At 35.7% G+C, this 13,810-nt stretch overlaps 1 protein-coding gene across 1 annotated transcript; it reads right to left on the bottom strand.

Annotated features, from left to right (window-relative positions):
- Positions 1 to 556: 556 nt before the first annotated feature.
- Positions 557 to 5,472, bottom strand: LOC108732468 (chitin-binding domain protein cbd-1). Its single transcript, XM_025976849.1, has 10 exons — positions 5,418 to 5,472; positions 5,194 to 5,250; positions 4,364 to 5,110; positions 3,767 to 4,309; positions 3,492 to 3,668; positions 2,007 to 2,099; positions 1,716 to 1,772; positions 1,173 to 1,619; positions 828 to 1,115; positions 557 to 770 (listed from the first exon to the last, which is right to left on the bottom strand). Exons 1-10 carry the CDS (start codon positions 5,431 to 5,433, stop codon positions 595 to 597), a joined length of 2,601 nt encoding a protein of 866 aa, XP_025832634.1. The 5' UTR covers positions 5,434 to 5,472; the 3' UTR covers positions 557 to 594.
- Between the last annotated feature and the right edge of the window lie 8,338 nt (positions 5,473 to 13,810).

Genomic DNA, 13,810 nt, shown 5'->3' with positions numbered 1-13,810 from the left:
TTTTCGCATAATCTGCGTATTTTTGAGTATTTACTGTCATGAAGTGAAGGCACTACAGCTTTATTTATGAAATACACCTCAATCCCTTAACGGTTGTTGACCGTTTGTGTCCATTAATTCATTAAATTTTTTGCGAAACAGCTGTCTACTTTGACACCTCCCGCATGGCCGTTCTTATTTCTTTAAGTACGGTTTCATTACCTGTAAGTCCAGTAAATAAATCACCTATTCGGTGCCTGTATTTAAATTATATTATGCATAGTATATGTGGCTTTGTTGATTTGCATTTGATTGGTATTCCAATTTTATTAGAAATACCAAGCTATAACACCATTTTCAGAATGGCGCGTTCACGAACTAAAGCATAGTTTCTGCATTCTATTAAAAATTAAATTTGTCAACTCAATAGGTCTACGCATTCCGCTTCATGCCAATAACCCATCACTTAAGTTACTAGCCAATACATTAAATCCCACTATATTCAGAATATTTTATAAACCTTACACATTCAAAATGAACACCAATTAATTAAGCATGATATAATAATGGTTAGCATAGTTTTATAAAAGCACAATATATTTCATGTCTGAAACTTTAACAAAGGCTTGAATTCGCCCGATAATCACAAACACTAAGGTCGGTATTAAAAACTAAGCCATCTGGACAAGATAATTCAATTGGGACTCCGTTGGAGCACTCGTAGAACTTGGAGCAGTCGGATTTGTGGGGTAGGTAGACTGAATGGTCCAACGGGTCTACAGCTGGACATACTAGAAAGCAAAGAACGAATACAATTGTCGTAATTGCGCAACACCGTTATAATGTACCTCCGATTACTGGCGATCCGGAATTACTTCCATTATTTCCATTATTGACGTTATTTTCATCGCTTCCGTGGTGTCCATGCCCACCATGACCACCATGATGATCGTCAGATCCTGGACACGAGTGTACATTTTCGGGATAATCGCACACGTTCAACTTGGGGTTGAATAGCAATCCATTTGGACATGATTGTTCAACTGGGACTCCATTGGAGCACTCGTAGAACTTGGAGCAGTCGGATTTGTGTGGTAGGTAGACTGAATGGCCCAACGGGTCTACAGCTGGACATACTAAAAAGCAAAGAACGAATACAATTGTCGTAATTGCACCACATCGTTATTATTTACCTCCACTTCCTGGCGATCCAGAATTACTTGCATCATTTCCGTTATTTCCGTTAGTTGCGTGATTTGCATCACTTCCGTTATTATCATCTAAGCTATGACATTGTACATTTTTTGGATAATCACACACTTGCAACTTTTTGTTGAATAGCAAACCGCTTGGGCATCGTTGTTCAACGGCAACTCCATTGGAACATTGATAAAATCTTGAACAATCACTTTTGTGGGGTAGGTAGATCGAAGTATCAATCGGATCAACTTCAGGGCATTTTTGTTTTTGACACACTACGTTATCGGGCCAGTCACATACGTTTAGGTCTGAATTGAATAGGGTTCCTTCGGGGCATTGTAAGAGATTTGGAATACCGTTGGAGCATTCATAAAATTTGGAGCAATCGTTTTCATGTGGCAAATAAATAGACTGATCCAGAGGGTCTACAGCTGGGCATTCTAAAAGAGTTTTAATACACAAATGTTAGTAATCCACATTAAAGTAACATATTACACTTTAGGAACATCATACAACATATGGAAGGAATTACTTACTAATGTTTGCAGCTGCACTTTCCTCTAGATACAAGAGGCTGCACAGAAGAGATAGGCCTGAAAATTTAACAATAGTTATGACAAAGTTTTCTGGAGTATGTTTATATGGAAAAGATCACGATTTTGCCTTCCTAAATAGTTATAAAAACATTAAGTTCAAAATAAGTTATGCTTTTAAAAGCATTTTCGAATCATGATGTCTCCTCAAATTCATGAAAATTTTGATTTCATATTAATGAATAAACAGTTATATTTTTAGGCAAAATTATTTATACTTCGTTTAATACCCACTTAGAACTGTTTTCATCGTACAAGTTATCGAAATGGAATAACTGAGTTTATTTGGATAAACTTCATTATGTATAGATATATTTTTTTTTATTCATATACGTTAGATGTATTCTCTAAAGATAAGACAATGCTGTTGGAGCAGGTATATAGTTTCAGACATTTTGGAATAAATACGTCATCTTCACGGAGTATTCAAGCACTTCCTGACGATGAATGTGTGATAAGTCTGATATAGCTAATCGAATGATGCTGCTTTTAATATTAACTATTTTTTAATAAGACATTGTTGTTTATTAGTTTAGTTTCACAAAAAACGTGCACACTGCGCATGAATATTTATTCTGTTAAGGTTATTCATTCATTCATATTTCCATCAATTTCAGAAGGAGTAAGACAAAGCAACCCATAGTTTGCTTTCCCTGTCATATTTCACTTTGTTTAAGTAATCATTCAAGGTATTTATTTATTATTTTCAGATATTAGTTAGTATATTATTTAATTAATGTTTTAGTATCCCCTATACGAGATGATAAATAAAACTGCATTTATGAAAGTAATTATTATAAATGTATCATTAGTAAAACCGTAAACACGTGTCAAGGCAGGATGAACTCCACACCTAACAAAGTATTGCTCAATATCTGTACATTCAAACTTGGGATAGTTTAGAGGAAAGGATTAGTGTTTTTATAAACAAATTGATAGTTAATACTGTTTTTACTGGTTTCTTTTTATTGTCAGAATAGTGTTGTAACGATTTAATGCAGCTTATTTCAGAAATTGCCTGATAAATTTTTAACGGTAAATCATTTATCTTTACGTACAAAAATAAGTGCACGTGTTTGCAATGTACAATAAATATATACTATAGATTTATCATAAGATGAAAGATAGTGTCAGCTAAGTTATTTTATCGGGTTTCCATAAACAACATTAATTTTTATGGATGTGTTTTTTTCACAAAAAATACCCTTTGATTTTAAAATTCATACAGTGTAGAAGTTTCTGTAAATTTTCAGTTTTCAATTTTTAAATATAGGAGTACTCTGTTTGTTTATTCTCCAAAAAAATGCAAATACATTTCGGGGTAGATACATATATGTTGATAGCAGGGAGCGCAATTATCCGGAGGAAAGCAAAAGTGTCAATCCCATTCAGTGAGAACTTGTGTGGGGAATGAATTCAATCATCCAATGATTTTGCATTTCCGCATTTTGAAATTAAAGCAATAAATGCTGTTAAAATTAAAATATTAGCTTGGTAAATACCGTTTTATTGATTGTTTGGCAATGTCACTATGTAATACAATTGCCTTGTTTTTAATTAAGCAGTGCCTATTAAAACAATTGAAAAAATAAAATGTACTAAAGTACAAAACTATTGTATCTTTACTTACATCTCCCATATAAATACAAATTCATCGTACATTATATATACAGTTAAATATTTTTATTAAATTTTCTTAATTTCGGTTATCATCTTAGCTTGGACAAGAGTCTACATTTTGAGGATAATCGCATACGTTCAATTTGATGTTAAATAACAGTCCACTCGGACAAGACAGTTCTATTGGCACTCCGTTGGAGCACTCGTAGAACTTTGAGCAGTCTGATTCGTGTGGAAGATAGATTGAACGATCCAATGGATCTACAGCTGGACATACTAAAAGTAAAGATATGGAAATAATCAATATCGTACTATATCGTTATTATTGTCTCATGTTATTATTCTCATAATCGTTCGATATCATTATTACTTACCACCACTTGCTGACGATCCTGAATCGTTTTCGTCACTTCCGTCACTTTCATCATTTCCGTTATTTCCGCCACTCCCTTCAAGTTCATTACTTTCATCAGTGCCATTAATTATTTCATTATTTCCATCACTAACATCGCCGCCTTCACTGCCGTTTTCCGCATTTGCGTCATTTTCATCAGCTCCGCTGTCATTTGAGCCTGGACATGAGTCCACATTTTCGGGATAGTCGCACACATTCAACTTGGTGTTGAAGAGTAATCCACTTGGGCATGACTGTTGAACAGCAACACCATTGGAACATTGGTAATCACTTTCGTGGGGTAGGTAGATCGAAGTATCAATCGGATCAACTTCTGGACACTTTTGTTTTTGACACACCACGTTTTCGGGCCAGTCACATGCGTCTAGGTCTGTATTGAAAAGGGTTCCTTTGGGGCATTCTAAGAGAATAGGAACCCCATTCGAGCACTCGTAGAATTTGGAGCAGTCGGATTCGTGTGGTAGATATATTGAACGATCCAATGGATCTACAGCTGGGCATACTAAAATTGCTACCATGAGGATTGTTATAATCGTGTGATATCGTTGTTACTTACCACCACTTGCTGACGATCCGGAATCATTTTCGTCACTATCGCTTTCGTCACTGCCATTACTTTCATCATTTCCGTTATTTCCGTTATTTCCGCCACTCCCATCAGGTCCTTGACTTCCATCAGTGCCATTAATTACGTGACTTCCATTATTTCCATCAGTGCCGTTATATCCATGACTTCCATTATTTCCATGGCTTCCATCAGTGCCATTAATTACGTGACTTCCATTATTTCCGTTATTTCCATCAGTGCCATTAATTACGTGACTTCCATTATTTCCGTTATTTCCATCAGTGCCATTAATTACGTAACTTCCATTATTTCCATTATTTGCATCGCTGCCGTGCTCCGCACTTCCGTTATTTTCTCCAGCTGCGTTGTCATTTGAGCCTGGACATGAGTCCACATTTTCGGGATAATCGCACACATTCAACTTGGTGTTGAAGAATAATCCACTTGGACATGACTGTTGAACAGCAACACCATTGGAACATTGATAAAATTTTGAACAATCACTTTCGTGGGGTAGGTAGATCGAAGTATCAATCGGATCAACTTCTGGACACTTTTGTTTTTGACACACCACGTTTTCGGGCCAGTCACATACGTCTAGGTCTGTATTGAAAAGGGTTCCTTTGGGGCATGCTAAGAGAATGGGGACCCCGTTGGAACACTCGTAAAATTTAGAGCAGTCGCTTTCATGGGGTAGATAGACTGAATGATCTAGAGGGTCTACAGCTGGACATTCTAAAAGAATTTAAAATTATTATATGGGATAAACTAACTTTAAGTAAATTCATATAGGATAATCGAAAGAAATGGTCACTTACCACTGCTTGCAGCTGAAATACCCCCAAGGCACAGGATGGTGCACAATAATGATAAATCTGAAAAATAAAAAAAGTTCTTATAGTTCACTCTTCGAAGCAAAATTGTCACTCAGAAATATATAAACGTTTAGAACTATAATTTTATATTACTGGAATTGAATTTATTCTATAATTTTTGTTATTAATGTCATTAAAGTAATGTTAATATTTAGTTTGGTACATACTTATAACCGTTTTCATTGTATAAGGTGTCAAAACTGAATTACTTTACTGAAGTTATTTCGATAAACCCCTCATATATATATGTTTATTGAAAGGTGCTCTGTATTAGTTAAAAATATCAAATGATAAGCATGCAGCTGCAGTAAATAAGTAATAAATCATTTTAAATAATACGTCACCTATACTTAATAAACACTTGAAATAAATGAATATGTAGTACTGTATAAATTGATGATGGTACATTTATTACTAATTCCACATTTCTATTTTGCTGTATTAATATTCAGGATCTTGAAGTCCCGAAAATGCGTCAATTATTATGAATTTTATCCCTTACATTTTGAGGAAGAATTCTTAAACGAAGATACCACCTACTACTTTGATCCCAAGCTCTCTTTTCGCTATTGAACGCTTAACAACTGCTTGTAACGCTTATTCATCGTAAATTGGCGGAGAAATCATATTCGACGAGTTCTATCTGTCGTCCAAGACTGGTCGAAATGTTAGTTACCGTGCAGCATACATATGTAAGACTTATTTACAATACAATACATGAATTGTATGAATAAAAACATGATATCAAATTACGATACCAACTAAAGTATTTCAGATGTTAGTCGAAGGTCTTTCCAAAGTCTGCTGGTCCAACAACGTAAACCAAATTAACAGGAACGGATGAAGTTCTTGGTCAGTTTTTATCGAAACTGGTAGACATTGATCGCGATTACAATCCTATTAGATCCGATCAACTAAAATCTGTTAAACTTTTGGGTGTTTACGGCGGAAGGTAGAGTGGAAGGCCCCCTCTAGCCTTCTTGCAGGAATCGCAAGTTTTGGTGGGTGGTAATTAAATAAGATATGAGAACAAGATAAAGCTAAAGGAAAAGTGAAGAATTACTTGTGGAATATCATTAGTTCTCTAGCATTTGCCTAAGTGACCCAAGGAAACCACAAAAAAACTTGGATCAAGGCAGACGAATTTGGAATCGGGCCGGTATCATCCTGAGTGCTAAGTGATCGCCCCTAGATCAACAGTTGGCAACTAGCAGAATACGGCGTAGGTCTAGATGTGGGCATTTTCTCCTATCATATTGGACAATATTAACCATTCCTTACCCTAAACATTATGCACATTTCTGAGTACAGATGGTCTACAAATCAGAAAAATGGTGGAGGAAAAGTAAGAACGTGATTTGAAACTTATTGCAACCACTCCTAAATTAAATTATTAAACAAAATAAACTTCTTTTATTCATGTTTTCATTTATTTGTAACGAAAGGTTTGACAAAATTTAAAGAATAATAATTGATATATGATCAAAATCGAAACTCAAAGTTACAAGAAGTAGCTCAAAGATCCTTCAAGCATGTAACATATTGAACTAAAGACCGTATTACAGAAAATTTTTCATTGTTGCCCAACCAACTCTGACAGACATAACTATCTACCTTTCTTAACTTAACAACGGAATGTTCAAAACGCAGCAAATGACTACAACCAGAAGTGGAAACAAGAAAGAAGATACGTTCAATCTCACAGATAGTTTATTGCGGACTATGTTAATTTTATCCCTCGATTCGTCCACAGCTGTGTATTGAATTTTGATGATGAAAAACATCAACACTGACTACCTTACAAACAATGAAGAGAGTGTACCAGCATGATCCTTCGAAAGGACAGATGGCAGAATATGACTTGGGGCAGATCATCCTTGAGGAAGGGACAATGTTGTGTGCGACCTCCTCAGGTTAAATTATGTTAGGTTAGGTTAAACATCAAAACTGAGAACCCTACAAATAATGAAGATAGTGTATTGCTACTTTTATTTAACGTCCGGATGGCATAATGACCAGTGTGATAAGTACCAGCGTGATAATTCGAAAACGGCAGACGTTTGGTCTGTCGGGCAAAAGCCCATAGTACAGTTATAAATAATGCACTTACACCTACATGAAATTAATTACGAGAGTGTTCGGTAAGCACTTTTCCAGAAAATCTCAAGAACATTCCAAAGCAATATAAATAGATGACTAGTGAACAACTGAAGTCCAGCAATTCAGGCATAAATAAAGCCGATCCAAAGTAATACATGATGATATTAATTCAGTGTGAGGTTAATAAACGTTTGTGAATTTGAATGATTACAGGTATAGTGGTATTCTGTAAAATAAATTACTTCTTGATAATACCCCGTTTAAATAAATATAATTACGCTAAAAGATTTGTTACAATACATTACATACTGATAAACATTATCTTGTTTTTTTGCTTTATCTGTTGTAAAAGAAATTTTTTAAAAAAACCCGGAATGGAACAAGTAGTACTCGAATTGGTAGTGTAGTCATTGTTAAGTATAAAATTCATTATCAGAACGACGACTTAATCATGAAATATATACGTGTATTTACGTGTATATAAATATGTATATCAGTTTCTTAAGTTGCAGTTCATTTTATAAAGGTGGGTATATCAGTCTTAGTGAAAGTCCACGTATGTATATACATACAATAATATTCCATAAATTTATCATACAATGAAAGATAATGCCACTCATGTATCATTTTATCGAATTTCATGCTTATGTGTTCATAAACAGCGTTAGATAATATTACTTATTGAACGCACTCTTTTCACAAAAAAGTACCGTCTTACTAGATTTNCTACTTAGCCACGTAGTCGAGTTCGTAGTGGGGATCGCTTGAGCAGTGAGCGCGCTTCAATGCAACGTTCGTTACAGGCAACTCCGATATGTATAGTGCAAAATTTAAATTCATAGTGTACAAATAATACCATTAAACCAATTCCTTAACCCCTATCCCGATAATATTACGTGTTTAGTGAAAGTCCACGTATGTATATACATACAATAATATTCCATAAATTTATCATACAATGAAAGATAATGCCACTCATGTATCATTTTATCGAATTTCATGCTTATGTGTTCATAAACAGCGTTAGATAATATTACTTATTGAACGCACTCTTTTCACAAAAAAGTACCGTCTTACTAGATTTGTATTAATCTCAAGGCCTAATGATGGAAATACAAATGACTTGATCTTTAGACGAAGTTGGACTTCCAAGAGTAGGTCCAAATATCCAACAATTACTATCATTAAGTTGCTATATATCTTTTATTAAAATTGTCAAACTGAACAATAGCAAAATTAAAAATACGAAATATTTATATTATTTATTTACTACTTAATTTATACGATGGGGTTATAATTAATATTTTTTTTAACATACATATGTAACAATACCACAAACCGCGGAATTTGAAAACAAATAGCGAATAACATCAAATTATAAATAGTTTAATATTAACAATGTTTTCACTCGTAATCTTGAATAAGTCTAATAACTGATTGTGGGTTTTTGACTCAATAAAAACTGTATTAGCCTAAAAATAGGCTTCATTTTCGCATTCAATTGAATAAGGAGAACAAATGGGACGTTCCAAATTGGCACAGTCCGCAATTTACTGAGCAACTAACAAAGTTACCAACGAGTGCAGTGCTGGAAGTACTCTCCTTGTCATATTATAGTGATTGCTGTTTAAAAAGAATGACCATGGTAGAAAGTATCAATCTTACAAAGTCTGAGTTTGAAATTTGACTACGCTTGGAGATTTTTAGTATATACAGTCTCTAACTTATGTTTGATCATCAGACGATGCACCAGTACACAACACATTAGTTTTCGCGATGATTAAAATGAATGTGCAAAATTATTTTATGTGGCAGGGTGGAAAGAGATTTGATAATAATAAAGAAAACTGTGGTTGGGTACTTCTGGAACTATCCTCGCATTACGTATTTGTCCTCATACTTACCTACTCCATGTTCTTAATGAGCGGTACTTCAGAGACAGCCAATTTTCTATTTAGTAGTATAAAATACTACTTGGTGTCGACCTAAATTCTTTTTCTTATAGAATTTATTCTAAAATAAACAGTATTTTCTATAAACTTGTCGAGTGTCACGCTCTCAATTGTCTGCCTTGATTATCTCCTTAACTTCTAAATCAGAGTCGGCCTCTCGACATGATCATTCATTAAATCAGTATTGTGTTTTATGAAGATTGGAAAAACTTTGGCGGTTGTTGTAGAACAAACAGAATAGCTGAAAACCCCAACGCCAAAACACGACACTGTAGTTGTCCGAAGCACTTTTCGGTAACAAAGTTACCTTCTTCAGGGACTGAAGTAAACTGTTTTAGTCAGTCCCTGAAGAAGGTAACTTTGTTACCGAAAAGTGCTTCGGACAACTACAGTGTCGTGTTTTGGCGTTGGGGTTTTGAGCTATTCTAGTATTGTGTTTTAAAAATATAATGCAGAATTTGATCTTTTAGGGTGTAATAGTATGATAAGCGCCCCTCTGGCAGTCATATATTTTGCGAAATGATAAACTAAACTAGGATACGTGTACTCATGAACAAGTAGACTTATTTTTTCTTTTAGTTTCAAAACTTTAGCGCGCGCCCCTTTTTAACTCTGCGTCACTATATACTTACCTAGATTTTTAAGTAAGTATGTGAAGATATGGGAAGTCAACATCAATTACTTCTTTTACAGACGAACATGAGATGACTTTTAAGAGGAAAAGTTGAGCAACCATTACCCTAGACAAAAATTTTCAGTCTCTCAGAGTCTTTCAGCATCTCTGAGAGCGTCCCTCAGTCTTTCACAGTCTCTCAGTTATTTCCTAGGTGTTTTTATGGATCTCTCACAGTCTCTGTATGACAGACTCGGACGATAAAGTTGTTAATTCAGATATTCGAGTCTCTCACACAGAGACTGAATGAATAAAACTGAAAAATTGAGAGACTCGAGTCTCTCGTAGAAAGACTAGGATCTCTGAAATATGTTGAACTTAAAACTTAATCAAGTCTATCGAGACACCACTTATTGAGAGATTCGAGTCTCTCGTTCAGACATTCGAGCCTCTTCAAAGATTCGAGTCTCTCGTTCAGAGACTGGATACGAAATAAGGATCTCTCTATGAGCGACTCAAGTTTCTCGTTCAGAGACGCTAAGCAGTTTTTTGACAGTCTCTCTCAGCGACACCAGAGAGACTTGATGAGAGACGAAGACTCGAGTCTCGCTTTCATAGACTCTGAGAGACTGAACATTTTTATCTCGGGTAGTCATACCGAACTATTGCAAAACGAGAAATAGACAATGAAATTTGGCTTATTTGACTGATATATTCGATAAACTCAACGTAATCAACAGGTCCTTACAGTGAGGAACCACAACTACGTTTACAGTGAGAGACAAAATATCTTCTCTAACGAAATAGAAAAGGAGACTGTGGTGATGGTAAAATTCACCACAACAATTTTATAAATTACCTCACGGCTAATCAGTCAGTGCAGTAATCATAACAGTTAAGTTCATTCTTCTTAGTTTTACGTTCCAAATATAACTAAGTATATGAGTTCGTTTGTATCTATTTTAAGCAGTTTATTCTTAATATTGTTAGAATAATGCAAATATTTGAAATTATTTACTGTTTCATTTCTTTCTTAGAATTCTTGATGTCAGGAAATTGACGAGGCTAGACAACCTAGATAGGAGTTTAGAACCTGTTTACGCCAATCGTAAAAACCTAAAAATTACCTTTTCTTTCAGTAAAGCAGTTTAGGAATACAGTCTTTAGTTATCAGTAAACGTCATGTTGATGTAGCATTAGAGGCAGCAAAAAACGGAGGATGGAATTTTTCACAATCTGTTGCTATGGTGATAATTTTTGTCGTATTTAATTGTGTGAGATAATGTGAAATCAATAAATTACATAGTTTTAAGAAAGTTGTCACATGAGTCATCCTGACGAAATATTACCCGCAGTTAATTGCATTTATATATACCATACGTATCTATATTCCAAAAATGGAATAGAAAAATCGGCTCTTCAATTTTTCTTTCCAAAACATATTTAGCTGCTTATACTTACTAATATTAATGAAATTATAGATAGACAATCAAAAAATGCTTCCTGCAGTCGTAAAAACAGCCAGAACTCAGTGGCGAATTATCCGTAAGGCAAATTAAGCACATGCTTAGGGACGCAAGGTTAGAAATGGGCACGTGCGAAAGTTTTTGAACCAAACGCAATTATGAACTTACAAAAATTCATACTTTTTATACATATACTTTATATATAATCGCCAAAGGGACGTCTATGAGATGCTAGCCTAGGGGCTCTCAATTTTTAATCCGCCTCTATAAGGACTTCTAAAAAAAAAAAAAACTTGGGTGTTTCATTCCCACCAGCCAGTAATGCTGGTGGGCGGGCAGTCCCTCCTGACTACGCCGGAAGGTAGGGCGGACGACCCTCTTCAGCCTGCTTTCAGGAATCGTGGGAATGGGTGGGTGGTGGTTCGGGTGAGAAAGATGAGACGGACGAAATGAAGACAGAAGAGAGTCAAAGATTATCTGTGGAATATTACTGCCTCAGCATTTGCCTAAGTGATCCAAGGAAACCACAGAAAAACTTGGACCAAGGCAGACGGACCCGGAATGGAACCGGAGTCCTCCCGAATGCTAAGCAATGGTCTAGACCAGTCGTACGGACGGCTGGGTGTCTTTTGAAGATTTCCCCTCTTCCACAAAAAAAAGGAGCGGTAGAGAGATAAAGGAGAGGATATCGTAGGGTCGAGTCGCCTTCAACAAAAAGAAGTCACTCCTATGCTCGCGAACGTTTAATTTAGAAATTCGAAAAAGGCTGGTGAAGGTGTGTCTGGAGCGCAGCGCTGTACGGGTGCGGAACGTGGATGCTGAGCATACCATGAATAGAGAAGATTAGAAATGAGGAGGTATTAGAAAGAACAGGAGAACAGAGGTCTTGATAGAAGTTAATAAGAAATAGGCGAGATAGGTTGATAGGACATCTTCTCAAGGATGAAGGGCTAGTCAGAGATCTACACAAAGTTCACAAATAGTTAAGGATGTGGGGTGTTCTAGTTTTAGACCGAGCGGCATGGCCTGCCTTTGTCCAAGTTTTTCTGTGGTTTCCTTGGATCACTTAGGCAGATGCTGAGGCAGTAATAATATTCCACAGATAATCTTTCACTCTCTTCTGTCATCATTTCGTCCGTCTTATCTTTCTCACCCGAACCACCACCCACCCATTCCCACGATTCCTAAAAGCAGGCTGAAGAGGGCCTTCCGCCCTACCTTCCGGCATAGTCCGGATGGACTGTCCGCCCACCAGCATTACTGGCTGGTGGGAATGAAACACCCAAAAAGTTTTTTTTTTTTTAAAGTCAAGTTTTAGGGAAATGCGAAGATTCGTTCAGGATAGGATAAAGTGGAAGTGGTCTTAGGACTGACGATCTTATGATGATGATGACGATAACGATGATGTAATTAGGTATGTAAAAGGAAACAAAACATCAAACTTTCCTTAATTAATGATTAAAAATTATTATTTGTACTTAATGTATGTGTATATTTGTTTGGGTAAAACTTTAACAAACTATTATTCATTTGATTGTGATTACTCTCAATTAGAATTGGATTTCTAAATAAAAGAACCAATTTCAAATGAAATAAAAGTATATGTAACAAACGATCCAATTTAAGGCACCCCTTTAAATATTAATTTCCATAATAAGGATCGCTGGATTAGGGTAGCAGACTAGCTGGGAGCTTTCGATTAAAACGAAAGGGGGTGGTCGACCTGTCGTCCGTTACGCTGACTCCTCTCCGAGCCGAAGGAAGAAACAAAAAATAAAAGAGAACGAGGAAGAAGTGGAGTAGATAGAAGTCGGGGGAGATTGATACCATAATATGCTTAGCAAAAATTGGCTGCGGCCGCGTAGTGTGTACACATTATCATGCTATTACGACACGTCAACGGATGATCTATGGCGTAACAGGCGCCCAGTCGACCAGAAAAGTTATGCGGTTCTCTCTTTACTACGGTAAGGTTGCAGGATATTGCACACTGGCTACGGAAGCTGGCAGGTAGCTCAGGTATACACGGACAACTCGTTAATAACACAGATGAGAGATCAGATAACAGACCTGGTGTGCACACCCTTCTACTTCATTAAAACAAAATATTAACGTCAAATATCGAAAGGGAGAAATCCTGTCTTTTTTTTTCTATAACTTAAACGGTTAAATGATCTTTATATTTAATCGGCAAACCTGATAGGATTCTATCTCCGGAAAAACTGACGCATGTAGCACCAAAGAAAATTTACTCGCAACAAAATAAGAAATAGAAAATTTTCTATTTATAAGTTTAGATGATTCTTTTTGTCTGAAAAAGGCTAAGGAATCAGCATAAATGATGGGGAATCCTACTTAAATTTTATGAATCTTTAATTGAAGATATTTTATGTGCTATTTCTAACACAAAAAAGTTAAATTACAACAAA

The sequence above is a fragment of the Agrilus planipennis genome, unplaced genomic scaffold (assembly GCF_000699045.2).
Source record: "Agrilus planipennis isolate EAB-ADULT unplaced genomic scaffold, Apla_2.0 scaffold23, whole genome shotgun sequence".
Taxonomy (NCBI): domain Eukaryota; kingdom Metazoa; phylum Arthropoda; class Insecta; order Coleoptera; family Buprestidae; genus Agrilus; species Agrilus planipennis.
The sequence above is the reverse complement of the archived record's forward strand: the minus strand, read 5'-3'. Positions and strand labels throughout refer to the sequence as shown.

Excerpts from the sequence above, each read along its gene's own strand:
- LOC108732468 (XM_025976849.1), bottom strand. Across the intron at positions 1,620-1,715 it reads AAGTGCAGCTGCAAACATTA|AATGCCCAGCTGTAGACCCT; the intron begins GTAAGTAATTCC and ends AAACTCTTTTAG. Across the intron at positions 771-827 it reads CGGATCGCCAGTAATCGGAG|TATGTCCAGCTGTAGACCCG; the intron begins GTACATTATAAC and ends TTTGCTTTCTAG.